The sequence below is a fragment of the Amblyraja radiata genome, chromosome 2 (assembly GCF_010909765.2).
Source record: "Amblyraja radiata isolate CabotCenter1 chromosome 2, sAmbRad1.1.pri, whole genome shotgun sequence".
Lineage (NCBI taxonomy): Eukaryota > Metazoa > Chordata > Chondrichthyes > Rajiformes > Rajidae > Amblyraja > Amblyraja radiata.
In genome coordinates, this window is record NC_045957.1 from 3,965,100 (window position 1) to 3,982,641 (window position 17,542).

Genomic DNA, 17,542 nt, shown 5'->3' on the forward strand with positions numbered 1-17,542 from the left:
GGAGACTTGACACATTTCCTCAGTCTTCTCACAAAGTAGAGGTGTTGGTGTGCCTTCTTGACTGTGGCATCAATGTGGTTGATTCATTACAGATCATTGGTAATAATAACATCACGGAATTCTCAACCATTTCCACTTCAGTATCTTTGATGCTGATTGGGGCACGTACTCCACCATGTTTCCTCCTCCAAGATGCTGCCTGACCCACTGAGTAACCCGGTACTTTGTGTTTATGTTTTAAACCAGCATCTGCAGTTCCTTGTGTCTCTATGTTACGGTGTGGAGTTCAGCCTAAAGAGAAGGTTGGCACAAAATGCTGAAGTAACTAAGCAGGTCCGGCAGCATCTCTGGAGAATAGGAATAGGTGATGTTTCTAGTCAAGACTCTTCTTCAGACTGCGAAATTTGTACCCAATGCCCACTGAATCTATTGAATGCCAGGTACTTACATGCATGTGCTGCTGTGGGAATAACATGAGAAACTTTACGTTCTCCTCCCGGTCACTGTTTGAAGATTTCAAGGTGTTTTTGGGGTCCACATCCAAGACACAGAAGGGAGTTTGCAGCAAGAAGTGGAAGCACAGTGGGGTCTCAGTGTTGTTGCTCAGTTTCAGGCCACGCGTCTTCAGAATTTCTCTCTGAATCTGGGTGGAGACGAGGGAATTAGACAATTACGTTCTCAGAGAGAATGAACCATCGTCGTGGACGACCAGAGCACCCAGTGCAAACCCACGTGGTCACACGGAGAATGAACGAACGAACGAACGACACATACACACAGCACCCGAGGTCATGTTCAAACTTGGGTCACTGGTGCTGTGAAGCAATGGCTCGACCAGCAGCACCATTGTGCTCTGCATGGAAACAGCATGGAAATAGGTACTGCAACATGGACGACCAAAATGCCACCAACACTAGTCCCACCTGCCCACGTTAGGGTCTCAACCCGAAATGTCTCCAATTCCTTCTCTCCATAGATTCTGCCTCACCCACTGAGTTTCTCCAGCATTTTGTGTCTACCTTCGATTTTACCAGCATCTGCAGTTCTTTCTTAAACACATGTTTGGCCCATATTTCCTTTAAACCTTTCCTATCCATTTACCTTTTCCAATGTCTGTTGTCATTGGCGCTTTATGGAAACAGGCCCTTTGGCCCACCGAGTCCACCGATCACTCGCTTACACTTGGTCTATGTTACTCAATGTTCTCATCCACCACCTGTGCACTAGGGGCAAATGTACAGAGGTCAATTAGCCTACAATCCCACTATTGTAGCTGCTTCTACCACCAAACCTGGCAGCACATTCCAGGTCCCCACCACTCTCTGCCCAGCGCATGTCCTTAACCTTGCCCCTGCTTACTTTCATGCTAAGCCTCCACATCCTTCCTGTAATGGGGTGACCAGAACTGCACACAATACTCCAAATATTGCATAACCAAAGTTTTATAAAGCTGCATCAAGATTACCCGACTCCTGCTAAATGTCTCTTCTTACTAAATGTGTAGGATACTGGTTTACACTGAAGATGGACACAAAAAGCTGGAGTAACTCAGTGGGTCAGGCAGCATCTCTGGAGAAAAGGAGTAGGTGACGTTTTTGAGTCAAGACCCTTCTTCAGACATCTCAACCCGATGTAACGCTGAGGTTCTATAAGGCGCTGGTCAGACCGCATTTGAAGTATTGAGAGCAGTTATGGGCCCCATATCTGAGGAAGGATATGCTGATGCTGGAGTGAGTCCAGAGGAGGTTTATGAGAATGACCCCAGGAATGAGTGGGTTAATGTATGATGAGCGTTTGATGGCACTGGGCCTCTACTCGCTGGAATTTGGAAGAACAAAGGGGGGACCTCATTGAAACTTACCGAATAAGACTGTGGGAGAGGATAAATGTGGAGAGGATGTTTCCACTAGTGGGATTGTCTAGAACCAGAGGTCATACCCTCGGAATGAACTCATAGCCTCATCACTTAACTTATGGCCCAAATCATCACCCATTCCTTTTCTCCAGAAATGTTGCCTGTCCTGCTGAGTTTCCCCAACTTTTTGTGTCTATCTGCTGTCTGACCCGCTGAGTTACTCCAGTTTTTTTGTCTATCCTATACTCAATGTCCTGACTGAAGGTTAGCATTCCATACGCCCTCTTTATCTACTTGTGTTACTATTATCAAAGAGCTATAAACTTGGGCCTCTTAATACGTGTACATCAGTGCTGTTAAGGAACTTGCTATTAACTGTATACCTTCAAGTCTCCAAGGTGCAATATCAATTATATTAAATTGATGATTAAACCCTGAGTAGGACACCAATAATGAATCATTGCCTCTAAGAGACGTGAGGGTAGAATATATACAATATATAAGAGGAGGCTTAACCCAAATGCTCTTGACCTAAGCTGGACCCGAAAGGTCTCCAGCGATACTGCCTGACCCAGTTACTCCAGCACTCTGTGTATTACTCCTTTTGTGTATTAACCAGTTCGTCGTTTCCATTTGTTCCCCAAAATGGTAGTGCTTGTCGGACATTTACTCACCTTGCCATCCAAGCCGTCTGGAATCAAATCACTTGCAGCCGCATAAAACGTGAGCTGGTCTTCATCATCATCGTCCATCTCCACTGTTAACCTGGACACAGAAAGTTCATGAACACCACAAGGGGGCGGCACTGCATCGCAGCGGTACAGTGCCAGAGGCCCGGGTTCCATCCTGACTATGGCCATTGTCTGTACGGAGTTTGTACGTTCGCCCTGAGACCGCACGGGTTTGCGGTGCTCCGGATTCCTCCCATACTCCAAAGATGTACAGGCTTGTAGGTAAATTGGGTTAGATTAAATTGTAAATTGTCCCTAGTGTGTAGGATAGTGCTCATGTACGGGGTGGTCGCTGGTTGGCGTGGACTTGGTTGGTCTAAGGGCCTGTTTCCGCACTGTATCTCTAAAGTCTAATCTTGAAGTGATCATTGTTCAAGAAGGAACTGCAGATGCTGGAAAATCAAAGGTAGATAAAAGTGCTGGAGAAACTCAGCGGGTGAGGCAGCATCTTTGGAGCAAAGGAAATAGGCAACGTTTCGGGCCGAAACGTGTACATGTACGAAACGTGTACGTGTACGTCTGAAGAAGGGTTTTGGCCCGAAATGTTGCCTATTTCCTTCACTCCATAGATGCTGCCTCACCCGCTGAGTTTCTCCAGCACTTTTGTCTACCTTTGAAGTGATCATTGTCCTCTTGTTTTCTCCAACAATTTCTCATTTCAGGAGGTTTCTGTCTCTCACCTCTCAGTCCTCATTATCTCCTGTATATCACACAAAGCCGCTGCACTGTTTGAAGTTCTATACACTAAAGGATGAACAGACTCAGCAGGTACACAAAAATGTTGGAGAAACTCAGCGGGTGCAGCAGCATCTATGGAGTGAAGGAAATAGGCAACGTTTCGGGCCAAAACCCTTCTTCAGACGTACACGTACACGTTTCGTACATGTACACGTTTCGGCCCGAAACGTTGCCTATTTCCTTTGTTACAATTCACCAAGCCAATTAACCTACAAACCTGCACGTCTTTGGAGTGTGGGAGGAAACCGAAGTACCCGGAGAAAACCCACTCGGTCACAGGGAGAACGTGCACAGACAGCACCCGAGGTCAGGATCGAACCTGGGTCACTGGTGCTGTGAGGCAACAACTCTACCCCAGTAACACTGTGTTGCCATCCAATCATTGAGAGAACATTCATGTGGTCACAGGGAGAATGTACAAACTCCATACAGACAGCACCCATAGTCAGGATGGAACCTGGATCTCTGGTGCTGTGAGGTAGCAACTCTACCATTGCCCCACCTTGTCTCCCTAACTCCAGCACACTGTTTGTGAATGTGGCTCACCACTGTGACGAAGGTCGTTACTGAACCCCATTGGAAAAGAGCAGCTTCTAAAGTGGGGGAAGACTACCACAGTCATTAAGTATTTTTTTGGCCAAGGGCACCACTCAGACTGAGGAGATTCTTAGCCTGGATCGAATTTATTGATCTCAGTACCACACAGAAGAAATAGACTTCAGATTTTTGTCTGAAATTGTTTTATAGATCGGAAGGGCGGCACGGTGGCGCAACCGGTGAGTCGCTGCCTTACGGCGCCAGAGACCCGGGTTCGATCCTGACTACGGGTGCTGTCTGTACGGAGTTTGTACGTTCTCCCCGTGACCGTGTGGGTTTTCTACGAGATTTGCGGTTTCCTCCCACACTCCAAAGATGTGCGAGTTTGTAATTTAATTGGCGTCCCTAGTGTGCCTAGTGTGCTGGATAGAACTCGTGTATGTCTGATCGCTGGTCAGCGTGGACACGGTGGGCCGAAAAGGCTTGTTGCCATGCTGTATCTCAAACTAAACTAAACTAAACTAAAGGTTAACAAAGAGATAACAAAAGAAGCTGGGAAAAGCCAGAATGTAGTACTCACATGGCAGCTTGTACGTCTCCAGAAAAGTCTAACCGTAGAGGCTCTGTCTTGTATCCTTGGTTTCTGCTTACCTTCCCAGGTTCCCCAACCGCAACCTGTGAAAACAGCAAGAAGTTTTATATGGGGAGCACTATGCAGAGAGCAAAGCTGCTTCACAGGAGTATGTAAAGCAGCTACATTCATTGGCTATATTTAAGAGGGAGTTAGATGTGGCCCTTGTGGCTAAAGGGATCAGGGGGTATGGAGAGAAGGCAGGGATGGGATACTGAGTTGGATGATCAGCCATGAACACATTGAATGGCGGTGCAGGCTCGAAGGGCCGAATGGCCTACTCCTGCACCTATGTTCTATGTTTCTATGTACTATGTGACACCAAAATCACGAGGAGATATTCGGAAGGAACTTGTTCAAGGAAGCAGAATTTCAACTGTGTTTTAAGGAAAGGAAGGATGGTCCAGGAAGAGATTTCCAGATCGTAGCATTATGTGGATACTGTGGCAATGAAAACTAGGGATGCGCACAAGGCCAGAAGGTAGTGCAGTGGTAGAGCTGCTGACTTAATACGCCAGACACCCAGGTTCGATCCTAGCTAACGGTGCTGTCTGTACGGTGTTTGTACATTCTCCCCTTGACTTGCATGGGTTTTCTCCAGTTTCCTCCCGCACAGGTTTATAGGCTAATTGGCTTGGTGTCATTGTAAATTGTCCCCAGTGTGTGTAGGGTGGCGATAGTGTGCGGGGATCGCTGGTCAGCACAAATTCAGTGGGCTGAAGGGCCTATTATGGCGCTGTATTTCTCTAAACTAAACTAAACTAAAAAGTACTGAAAGCAGTACTCAAGCGGTGGCCTAATTGGTGCCTTATCCAGTGCCAGCATTGATTTCTCTGTGTTCTGGCATTCAGCACCCCAGCTAATAGGCCTGCTTAACTACGTCTTGCTAACCTGCATTCCAAGGTCCCTTTGGTCCTCAACACCACTGTTTGTTCTACATAGTTTGCCCTCCTGAAGCACATGATCCCAGGTCATCCTGGGCGGAATTCTATTCACCACATTCCCACCGAACATTCTTTGGATACTTTCTTCCTCATGGATACTTTCCAACCACATGACCTTGGGGTTGTACTCTGTTCTTTCCACTGATGTGGCCCAAGAATTACGCTGCGGTGGAATTATACAAAATGCCTACCTTGCTAGAGATCATTTTTGGTGGCCCACCCATCGTGGACAAGAAATGGTACTTTCATGTTAAACATAAGGACTCGTGTATAGGCAGAGCAGAAATTCAGTTGTCTGTTAATCTTCAAACAGTACAGCCCAGGAAAAGTACAGCACGGGAACAGCTGGGAGAGCTGCGGCCTTGTAGCCTCAGAGATCAGAGATCAATCCTGACCTCGGGTGTGGGCTAGGTGGAGTTTGCATCTTCTCCCTGTGACCACATGGGTTTCCTCTGGGTGCTCTGTTAGGGCTGCATTAGATCGGGTGCCGCTGGAGGCAGCCTGGGGCTCAAGTAGATCGGGCGCCGCTCCAAGTGGCCAGGCACGTGGATCGAATGCGGCCTGCAGTGGCACGGAGTGGCGGAGCAGTGGTGAAGAACACCGACAACATCGCCTGGCCATCCTGACCCCTGCAACTCCCACTCAGTGCCATCGCCAGGATAACGGGTCTTTGTGGCCAAGTTACGACTACATTTTGAACAACTTTCAACTTGATGGGTATAAGTTGGTGCCGGAAACATTGTGACTCTTCCTGTGCTGTTTCAATGTAATCTACTATTCCTACACTCTTGGTACTTAATGTGAATGTGCCTATATACAGTAAAATGTTCACTAGACTGCATGCCATAAAGGAATTTCACTGTACTTAGGTGCATGTGACAATAAAGTATCAGTGAATCATTAAACTATTGGCTTTCCCTCAAGCAAGTCATATGGTCTCTTTCCAAAGAACACTTCAGAATTTTACAGATCAGTTAATAATACTGCCCAGGCTTCCACTGTGCACTTCTAATTGATTACTAATTTGTGTATAATTAAGGATTTGCAGACTCCAATCAGACTCCAATTTTAACCTAACCTGGTCTGGGAGGGGAGGTACAGCAGATTTGGATCACCTTACCCCAGCCTCTGCATTGTGTAAGTCCCTGCTGTATTTCTGTGGGCCAACAGTTAAAAACTGAATAGACATCAGTCTGAAGAAAGGTCTCGACCCGAACCGTCACCCTTTCCTTCTCTCCAGAGATGCTGCATGCTAAGTTACTCCAGCTTTTTGTGTCTAGAGACAATAGGTGCAGGAGTAGGCCATTCGGCCCTTCGAGCCAGCACCGTCATTTAATGTGATCATGGCAGATCATCCACAATCAGTACCCCGTTCCTGCCTTCTCCTCATATCCCCTGACTCCGCTATTTTTAAGAGCCCTATCTAGCTCTCTCTTGATAGTATCCAGAGAACCGGACACCACCGCCCTCTGAGGCAGAGAATTCCACAGACTCACAACTCTCTGTGTTCAAAAGTGTTTCCTCATCTCTGTTCTACAGTGGCTTGCAAAAGTATTCATACCCCTTGAACTTTTCCACATTTTGTCACGTTACAACCACAAAAGTAAATGTATTTTATTGGGATTTTATGTGATAGACCAACACAAAGTGGCGCATAATTGTGAAGTGGAAGGAAAATGAGACATGGTTTTCAAATTTTTTTACTAATAAAAAACTGAAAAGTGTGGCGTGCAAAAGTATTCAGCCCCCCTGAGTCAATACTTTGTAGAACCACCTTTCGCTGCAATTACAGCTGCAAGTCTTTTGGGGTATGTCTCTACCAGCTTTGCACATCTAGAGACTGAAATCTTTGCCCATTCTTCTTTGCAAAATAGCTCAAGCTCAGTCAGATTGGATGGAGAGCGTCTGTGAACAGCAATTTTCAAGTCTTGCCAGAGATTCTCAATTGGATTTAGGTCTGGACTTTGACTGGGCCATTCTAACACATGAATATGCTTTGATCTAAACCATTCCATTGTAGCTCTGGCTGTATGTTTAGGGTTGTTGTCCTGCTGGAAGGTGAACCTCCGCCCCAGTCTCAAGTCTTTTGCAGACTCTAACAGGTTTTCTTCCAAGATTGCCCTGTATTTGGCTCCATCCATCTTCCCATCAACTCTGACCAGCTTCCCTGTCCCTGCTGAAGAAAAGCATCCCCACAGCATGATGCTGCCACCACCATGTTTCACAGTGGGGATGGTGTGTTCAGGGTGATGTGCAGTGTTAGTTTTCCGCCACACATAGCGTTTTGCATTTAGGCCAAAAACTTCAATTTTGGTCTCATCTGACCAGAGCACCTTCCTCCACATGTTTGCTGTGTCCCCCACATAGCTTGTGGCAAACTGCAAACGGGACTTCTTATGGATTTTTTTCAACAATGGCTTTCTTCTTGCCACTCTTCCATAAAGGCCTGATTTGTGGAGTGCACGACTAATAGTTGTCCTGTGGACAGATTCTCCCATCTGAGCTGTGGATCTCTGCAGCTCCTCCAGAGTTACCATGGGCCTCTTGGCTGCTTCTCTGATCAATGCTCTCCTTGCCCGGCCTGTCAGTTTAGGTGGACGGCCATGTCTTGGTAGGTTTGCAGTTGTGCCATACTCTTTCCATTTTCGGATGATGGATTGAACAGTGCTCCGTGAGATGTTCAAAGCTTGGGATATTTTTTTATAACCTAACCCTGCTTTAAACTTCTCCACAACTTTATCCGACCTGTCTGGTGTGTTCCTTGGGCTTCATGATGCTGTTTGTTCACTAATGTTCTCTAACAAACCTCTGAGGACTTCACAGAACAGCTGTATTTATACTGAGATTAGATTACACACAAGTGGACTCTATTTACTAATTAGGTGACTTCTGAAGGCAATTGGTTGCACTGGATTTTATTTAGGGGTATCAGAGTAAAGGGGGCTGAATACTTTTGCACGCCACACTTTTCAGTTTTTATTTGTAAAAAAAATTTGAAAACCATGTATCATTTTCCTTCCACTTCACAATTATGCGCCACTTTGTGTTGGTCTATCACATAAAATCCCAATAAAATACATTTACGTTTGTGGTTGTAACGTGACAAAATGTGGAAAAGTTCAAGGGGTATGAATACTTTTGCAAGCCACTGTAAATGACTTACCCCTTATTCTTAAACTGTGGCCCCCAGTTCTGGACTCCCCCAACATCAGGAACATGTTTCCTGCCTCTAGTGTGTCCAAACCCTTAATAATCATAAATGTTTCAATAAGATATCCTCTCATCCTTCTAAATGAGCCCAGCCGCTCCATTCTCTCAGCATATGACAGCCCCGCCATTCCGGGAATTAACCTCGTGAACCTACGCTGCAGTCCCTCAATAGCAAGAATGTACTTCCTCAAACTCGGAGACCAAAACTGCACACAATACTCCAGGTGTGGTCTCACTAGGGCCCTGTACAACTGCAGAAGGACCTCTTTGCTCCTATACTCTTGGTTCTTGGTTCTTGGTTTCTTGGTCCTCCAAAATATTCCAAATTCCAAAAAACTCCTCTTGTTATGAAGGCCAACATGCCATTCGCTTTCTTCACTGCCTGCTGTACCTGCATGCTTACTTTAATTGACTGATGAACAAGATCCCCCAGCTCCCGTCGTACTTCCCCTTTTCCCAACTTGACACCATTTAGATAATAATTTGCCTTCCTGTTTTTGCTACCAACGTGGATAACCTCACATTTATCCACATTAAACTGTGTCTGCCATGTATCTGCCCACTCACCCAACCTGTCCAAGTCACCCTGCATCCTCATAGCATCCTCTTCACAGTTCACACTGCCACCCAGTTTTGTGTCATCAGCAAACTTGCTTATGTTATTTGTAATCCCTTCATCTAAATCATTAATATATATTGTAAATAGTTGTGGTCCCAGCACCGAGCCTTGCGGTACCCCACGAGTCACTGTCTGCCATTCTGAATGGGACCCGTTAATCCCTACACTTTGTTTCCTGTCTGCCAACCACTTCTCTATCCATGTCAGCACTCTACCCCCAATACCATGTGCCCTAATTTTGCCCACTAATCTCCTATGTATGACCTTATCAAATGCTTTCTGAAAGTCCAGATACACTACATCCTTGTCCATTTTCCTAGTTACATCCTCAAAAAATTCCATAAGATTAGTCAAGCATGATTTCCCCTTCGTAAATCCATACTGACTCAGACCGATCCTGTTACTGCTATTCAAATGTGCGACTATTTCATCTTTTATGATTGACACCAGCATCTTCCCCACCACCGATGTCAGGCTATAATTCCTTGTTTTCTCTCTCCCGCTTTTCTTAAAAAGTGGGATAACATTAGCTACCCTCCAATCCACAGGAACTGATCCTGAATCTATAGAACATTGGAAAATGATCATCAATGCGTCCACAATTTCTAGAGCCACTTCCTTAAGTACCCTGGGATGCAGACCATCTGGCCTTGGGGATTTATCAGCCTTCAGTCCCATCAGTCTACCCAACACCATTTCCTGCCTAATGTGGATTTCCTTCAGTTCCTCTGTCACCCCAGATCCTCTGACCACTAGTACATCAGGAAGATTGTTTGTATCTTCCTTTGTGAAGACGGATCCAAAGTACCTGTTCAACTCATCTGCCATTTCCTTGTTCCACATAATAAATTCACCCTTTTCAGTCTTCAAGTGTCCAACTTTGGTCTTAACAAATGTTTTCCTCTTCACATACCTAAAGCAGCTATTACTATCCTTTATATTCTTGGCTAGCTTACCTTCGTACCTCATCTTTTGCCTTTTTAGTTATCTTCTGTTGCTCTTTAAGCATCACCCAATCCTTTGGTTTCCCGCTCATCTTTGCTATGTTGTACTTCTTCTCTTTTATTTTTATACTGTCCCTGACTTCCCTTGTCAGCCACGGTCGCCTCTTACTCCCTTTGGAATCTTTCTTCCTCCTAGGAATGAACTGATCCCGCACCTTCTGTAATATTCCCAGAAATACCTGCCATTGTTGTTCCACTGTCATCCCTGCTAGGGTATCTTTCCAGTCAGCCTTGGCCAGCTCCTCCCTCATGGATCCATAGTCCCCTTTGTTCAACCGTAATACTGACACCTCCGATTTACCATTCTCCTTCTCAAATTGTAGATTAATACGTATCTTCTTCGGTTTAAACCAGCATCTACAGTTCCTTCCTACATAGTTTTAAACTGGAACTGCCGCATTGAATTGAAAGGAAACTAACTTTAGGGCAGCACGGTGGTGCAGCAGTAGAGTTGTTGCCTTGCAGCACCAGAGACCCAGGTTCAATCCTGACCACGGGTGTTGGCTGTGTGGAGTTTGCATGTTCTCCCTGTGACGTCCCAAAGATCATCATAAGATCACAAGTGATAGGAGTAGAATTAGGCCTACCATCAAGTCTACTCTGCCATTCAATCATGGCTGATCTATCTCTCCCTCCTAATCCCATTCTCCTGCTTTCTCCCCATAACCTCCGATACCCGTACTAATCAAAAATCTATCTCTGCCTTAAATATATCCACTGACGTCCTCGACAGCCTTCTGTGGCAAATAATTCCACAGATTCTCCACCCTCTGACTAAATAAATTAAAGACGTGTGGGTTTGTAGGTTAATTGGCCGTCTGTAAATTGCCCCTAATGTGCAGGCAGTGGATGAAAAAGAGGGATAACTTCGATCTAGTAAGTATGGGTGATTGATGGTCAGCATGGACTGGGTGGGCCAAAGGTCGTGTTTACATGATGCATCTCTAAGGAACAAGCCTTTCAGCCTGCAATGTCAGTGCCGAATATGATGTCAAGGCCAAGTCTTAATAGCCTGCACATAATCCATATCCCTCCATATCCATGTGACTATCCAAGTTTTTTAAGTGCCGCTATCATTTCGAGCTTGACCACCACCTTCAACAATGTGTTCCAGGCACTCACCACCCACAGTGTAAAAAACATTTGGCCGGCACGGTGGCGCAGTGGAAGAGTTGCTGCCTCACAGCGCCAGAGACTCGGGTTCGATCCTGACTATGGGTGCTGAATGCGCAGAGTTTGTACCTTCTCCCCGTGACCTCGAGGGTTTTCTCCGAGTGCTTCCGTTTCCTCCCACACTCCAAAGACGTAGGTTAATTGTCTTTGGTAAAATTGCAAATTATCCCTAGTGTGTGTATGATAGTTTGAGTTTAGTTCAGTGTCACGTACAGAGAAAAGATAGCGTTAGTTTACAGGGTGATCGTTGGTCGGCGCGGACTCGGTGGACCAAAGGGCATGTTTCCACACTGTATCCACAAAGTCCAGGGGGTAAAGAGATGGTACGTCACCTTATTGTCCAGACTTAGAAACCCCAAGGCAAAGCCCTCACACTCCACGTTTGTTGCTTCTCCATTCAGAGCGAGTGGGGTGAAGGAGACATTGATGATGCTACATCCACCACCAGGGACCACCTGGGGACCAAAACAAATTGTGAACGTTTGTGAGAGTTCATAAGACATACAGTACATTCAGAAAGTATTCAGACCCCTTCACTTTTTCCACATTTCGTCACGTTACAGCCTTATTTTAAAATGGATTAAATTCTTATTTTTATCATCAATCTACACAGAATACCCCAGAATAAAGAAGCGAAAACAGCTTAGAAATTTTTGCAAAGTAATTAAAAAGAAATAACAGAAATATCACATTTACATAAGTATTCAGACCGTTTGCTATGACACTCAAAATTGATTCATCCTGTTTCCATTGATTATCTTTGAGATGTTTCTACAACTTGATTGGAGTCCACCAGTGGTCAATTAAATTGATTGGACATGATTTGACATAGATCTGGGGAAGGGTATAAAACCATTTCTGCAGCATTGCAGGTCCCGAAGAGCACAGTGGCCTCCGTCATTCTTAAATGGAAGAAATTTTTGAACCATCAGGACTCTTCATAGAGCTGGCCGCCCGGCCAAACTGAGCAATTGGGGAGAAGGGCCTTGGTCAGGGAAGTGACCAAGAACCCGATGGTCACTCTGACATAGTTCCAGAGTTCCTCTGTGGAGATGGGAGAAACTTCCAGAAGTACAACTATATCTGTAGCACTCCACCAATCAGGCCTTTATGGTAGAGTGGCCAGACAGAAGCCACTCCTCAGTAAAAGGCACATGACAGCCCGCTTGGAGTTTGCCAAAAGGCACCTAAACAAGATTCTCTGGTCTGATGGCCTGAATGCCAAGTGTCATGTCTGGCGGAAACCAGGCACCGCTCATCACCAGACCAATACCATACCTACGGTGAAGCATGGTGGTGGCAGCATCGTGCTGTGGGGATGTTTTTCAGCGGCAGGAAGTGGGAGACTAGTCAGGATCGAGGGAAAGATGAACGCAGCAAAGTACAGAGAGATCCTTGATGAAAACCTGCTCCAGAGCGTTCTAGACCTCAGACTGGGGCTGAGGTTCACCTTCCAACAGGACAACGACCCTAAGCACACAGCCAAGACAACGCAGGACTGGCTTCGTGACAAGTCTGTGAATGACCTTGAGTGGCCCAGCCAGAGCCCGGACTTGAACCCGATCGAATATCTCTGGAGGGACCTGAAAATAGCTGTGCATCGACGCTCCCCATCCAACCTGACAGAGCTTGAGAGGATCTGCAGAGAAGAATGGGAGAAATTACCCAAATACAGGTGTGCCAAGCTTGTAGCGTCATACCCAAGAAGGCTTGAGGCTGTAATTGCTGCCAAAGGTGCCTCAACAAAGGACTGAGTAAAGGGTCTGAATACTTATGTAAATGTGTTATTTCAGATATTTATTTTTAATTACTTTGCAAAAATGTCTAAACACCTGTTTTAGCTTTTTTATTATGGGGTATTGTGTGTAGAATGATGATTTAAAAAAAGTGAATTTAATCCATTTTAGAATAAGGCTGTAACGTAACAACATGTGGAAAAAGTGACGGGGTCTGAATACTTTCTGAATGCACTGTAGGAGCAGAATTAAGCCATTTACTTTGCAAAGTCTATGGATGTTAGCAGTAAATCATATCAACAACCAGCCCTTCAATGTTTTAATCTAGGTTCTGCTTTTATATTAAATGTCTGAATTTTTTTTTACATTTTGAGAATTGTTTAAAGACAACCACCTTCCCAGAAACTAGATGTGGCATGATCGCTTCAAGATTAGATTTTAGACTTTAGAGATACAGCATAGAAACAGGGCTTTTGGTCCGCTGAGTCAATGCCAGGGCTGCCAACTCTCACACTTTGAGCGTGAGACTCATGCCCTCAAGCCAACTCTCACGCCATCACGCTGATCAGAAATTTCTCATGCTCTGTGGTGAGAAATTCTGTGATCAACGAAAATTTCAAAACTCGGATAAACTGCATCGTCTACGGGTGTTGGAGAGCCGGGTCTGAGGGAGGGATGGGAGCAGAACCAGCGGCGGGAACAGATGCGGGGAGCCGGGACTGCCGAGTGTTTGCTGGGCAGTCGAGTGTTTGCGCGGCTAGCGAGTCGCTCACTGCAGCTCTGGCCATGGAGCACTCCGGACAGTGCGAGTGTCCCGGGCCGCGGAGCCCAAAGGGAAGTGGGGAGAGAGAGAGAGGGGGTGAGAGGAGACAGAGGGGAGAGACAGAGGGGGAGTGAATGGAGAGAGAGAAGAGGGAGAGGGGGGGAGAGAGAGAAGAGGGAGAAGGGGAGAGAGAGAGAGGGGAGAGAGAGGTAGGGGAGAGCGAGGGGGGGAGAGTGATGTGGGAGAGGGGGGTAAGAGAGAGAGGGATGAGGGGGTGGAGAGGGAGGAGAGAATGGGAGAGAGAGGGGGAAGGGAGAGAAACGGGGGAAAGAGAGAGAGGTGGGGGGGCAAAGAGAAAGAGGAGATAGAGACAGAGGAGAAAGAGTGATTGGAGGGAGAGAGCCAGGGGGAGAGTGAGGTGAGAGGGAGAAATGGGGGAGGGAGAGGGAGGGAGAGGAGGAGAGAGATATGAGAGAGAGAGGGAAGAGAGAGAGGAGAGACAGAGAGAGGGGAGAGAGAGAGAGGGGAGAGAGAAAGGGGAGAGGGGAGAGAGAGAGGGGAGAGAGAAAGGGAGGGAGAGTGTGAGGTGGGAGGGAGGGGGAGAGAGAGAGGGGGAGAGAGAGAAGAGGAGGAAAGAGAGGGAGAGGGGGAGAGAGAGTTAGGGGAGAGGGGAGAGAGAGTTAGGGGAGAGGGGGGAGAGAGAGAGGAGAGAGGGGGGAGAGGGAGAGCGGGGAGGGAGGGGGAGAGAGAGAGGGGGAGAGAGAGAGGGGGAGAGAAGAGAGAGGGAAGGGGAGAGAGTGAGGGGAGAGAGAGGGGGGAGAGGAGAGGAGAGAGAGGGGAAAGAGAGGGGGAGGGGAGAGATAGAGGGGGAGAGAGGAGAGAGGGGTGGTTGGTGAAAGCATCCTGCTTGCCTGCTAGATTTTCATTTACTGTAACTGCAGGAAAAATGTTCCCGATGTTGGGGGCGTTCAGAACCATGGGTCACAGTTTAAGAATAAAGGGGGGGGGGGCTAGTTAGGACTGAGGTGAGAACAAACTTTCTTCACGCAGAGAGTTGTGAATCTGTGGAATCCTCTGCCACAGAAGGCAGTGCAGGCCAATTCACTGGATGTTTTCAAGAGAGAGTTACATTTAGTTCTTGGGGCTAACGACATCAAGGGATTTGGGGAAAAAACAGGAAAGAGGTACTGATTTTAGATGAATAGCCATGATCATATTGAATGGCAGTGCTGGCTCGAAGGGCCGAATAGCCTATTCCTGCACCTATTTTCTATGTTTCTATGCTTGAGTATATGGCAATAAAACTCGATCACTTGATTTCATGCATGGTGGAGGTATAATGTAGTCATAGAGTGATACAGTGTGAAAACAGGCCCTTTGGCGCAACTTGCCCACACCCGCCAACATGTCCCAGCTACGCTACTTGCTTTTGGCCCATACCTCCAAACCTGTCCTATCCATGTATCAGTCTAACTTTTACTTAAATGTTGGGATGGTCCCTGCCTCAACTACCTCCTCTGGCAGCTTGTTCCATACACCCATCACCCTTTGTGTGGATAAATTTACCCCTTAAAAAGTTACCTCTTAAAAATACTTCATACAAAGAACATTGAAATCATACTTCTACAGTGCACTAAAACATGATTTTAATACATCAAATTTCAAAAAGTTCCTACCCTTCTTCCACACCCTCTCGGTTGCTCCACTCCCTCACCGGGTACCCCCAAGGCCAGTGATCAGTGATCACACAGCCTCCCCCCTTTCAAAAATGCTCCAATCCAATTTAAAGCATATATATTGCATTCAAGCTGTAAAATGAAATTTGTTCCGTACCACCCCTCCCCCCACCCCCCACCCCCCACCGGTCGCTATGCTCCCTCGGTCTTGGTCTCTCGCAATTTCTCACTCCCAACTCTCACCCTATATTGGCAGCCCTGCAATACCGTACACTAGCACTATCCTACAGCCACTGGGCAGAGGAGGGAACGGTGCCGGTAAGCAGGTTGGGGGCTCACTTCTTGCGTTTGTGGGGGGCTTGGGACAGTACGTTCATGGGTTGCCATGCCGCTGGAGGGCCTGCAGTAGCCTGGGGCTCCAGTAGATCGGGCCCCACTGGAGGCTCTGCAAAAGCCTGGGGCTCCAGTAGATCGGGCCCACTGGAGGCCCTGCAACAGCCTGGGGCTCCAGTAGATCGGGCCCCACTGGAGGCTCTGCAAAAGCCTGGGGCTCCAGTAGATCGGGCCCACTGGAGGCCCTGCAACAGCCTGGGGCTCCAGTAGATCGGGCCCCACTGGAGGCCCTGCAACAGCCTGGGGCTCCAGTAGATCGGGCCCCACTGGAGGCCCTGCAACAGCCTGGGGCCCAAGTGGATTGGGCACCACTGGAGGCCCTGCCACAGCCTGGGCTCAAGTGGATTGGGCACTGCTCCAAAAGGCCGGGCGCGTGGATCGGATGCGGCCTGCAGTGGCACGGATTGATGGAGCAGCGGTGGAGAACACCGACAACATCGCAACACCCACCCTGCGCCGTCGCCAGGACAATGGGCCTTTATGGCCAAGTTAAGACTCTACATTTTTAACTACTTTGAACTTGATGGGTATATGTTGGCTCTTTGTTTCAATTCAATGTAATCTACTATTCCTACACTCTTGGTACTTAATGTGAATGTGCCTATGTACAGTAAAATGTTCACTAGACTGCATGCCAAAAAGGAATTTCACTGTACTTAGGTGCATGTAAGTATGTAAGTTTTATTTATATGGCACGTTTTAAGTCAACTCACATTGACACCAAAGTGCTTTACATAAAATAAATAATAAGTTTCCATACAAACCATAGAAAAAGGTTAAAAAAAAAAAAAGCATGTGACAATAAAGTATCAGTGAATCATTAAACTATTAGCTTTCCACCAAGCAAGTCATATGGTCTCTCTCCAAAGAACACAGAATTTTACAGATCAGTTCATAATACTGCCTAGGCTTCCACTGTGCACTTCTAATTGATTACTAATTTGTGTATAATTAAGGATTTGCAGACTCCAATTTTAACCTAACCTGGTCTGGGAGGGGAGGTACAGCAGATTAGGATCAAATGTTCACGTTACCCCTGCCTCTGCATTGTGTAAGTCCCTGCTGTATTTCTGTGGGCCACTGGGGCTCTGCCACATTGTAAGTAAACTAATTTTAGGGTAGCACTAGACTACGTGGGACCCGTTGGGTCCCAGCTTCACACGGGAGGGCTGGTCCCCCAACACAATATTCCACCTCTCCACCAATTCCAAGATTGCTGTCCAGTGTGGAGAGGGGGGGGGGGGGGGGGGCTTTCTGGAGTGCTAGCATGGGTGTTGTGGGCTACAAGGGACTGGTTTCCAGAGGGTTAGTATGGACTTTGTGGGCCGAATGGATTCTTGGGCTAGCAGCTCAGTCACTCAGGCCTGGCAGCTCAGTAACTCAAGCCTGGCAGGCTGGCAGCTCTGCCAGAAACTGCCAGAAATTCTGCCGAAAGCAGGTGAGAGACTGTGAGAGAGAGAAGGGGGAGAGGGTGGACAATCAATTTTAGACATTTTCATCTTTTTTTACAGTTGCAAAAGGCACACGGTTGC

At 46.9% G+C, this 17,542-nt stretch overlaps 1 protein-coding gene across 4 annotated transcripts in view; it reads right to left on the reverse strand.

The window, feature by feature from the left end:
- Positions 1 to 17,542, reverse strand: part of dlec1 (DLEC1 cilia and flagella associated protein) — a 164,492-nt gene that overhangs the window by 22,005 nt on the left and 124,945 nt on the right. For all 4 annotated transcript variants that reach the window (XM_033040742.1, XM_033040735.1, XM_033040762.1 and 1 more), the window contains 4 exons: positions 11,775 to 11,897; positions 4,442 to 4,536; positions 2,530 to 2,620; positions 449 to 643 (listed from right to left, as the gene is read on the reverse strand). In XM_033040742.1, coding sequence (XP_032896633.1) covers positions 449 to 643; positions 2,530 to 2,620; positions 4,442 to 4,536; positions 11,775 to 11,897 — 504 coding nt within the window. The remainder of the gene's footprint in view (positions 1 to 448; positions 644 to 2,529; positions 2,621 to 4,441; positions 4,537 to 11,774; positions 11,898 to 17,542) is intronic.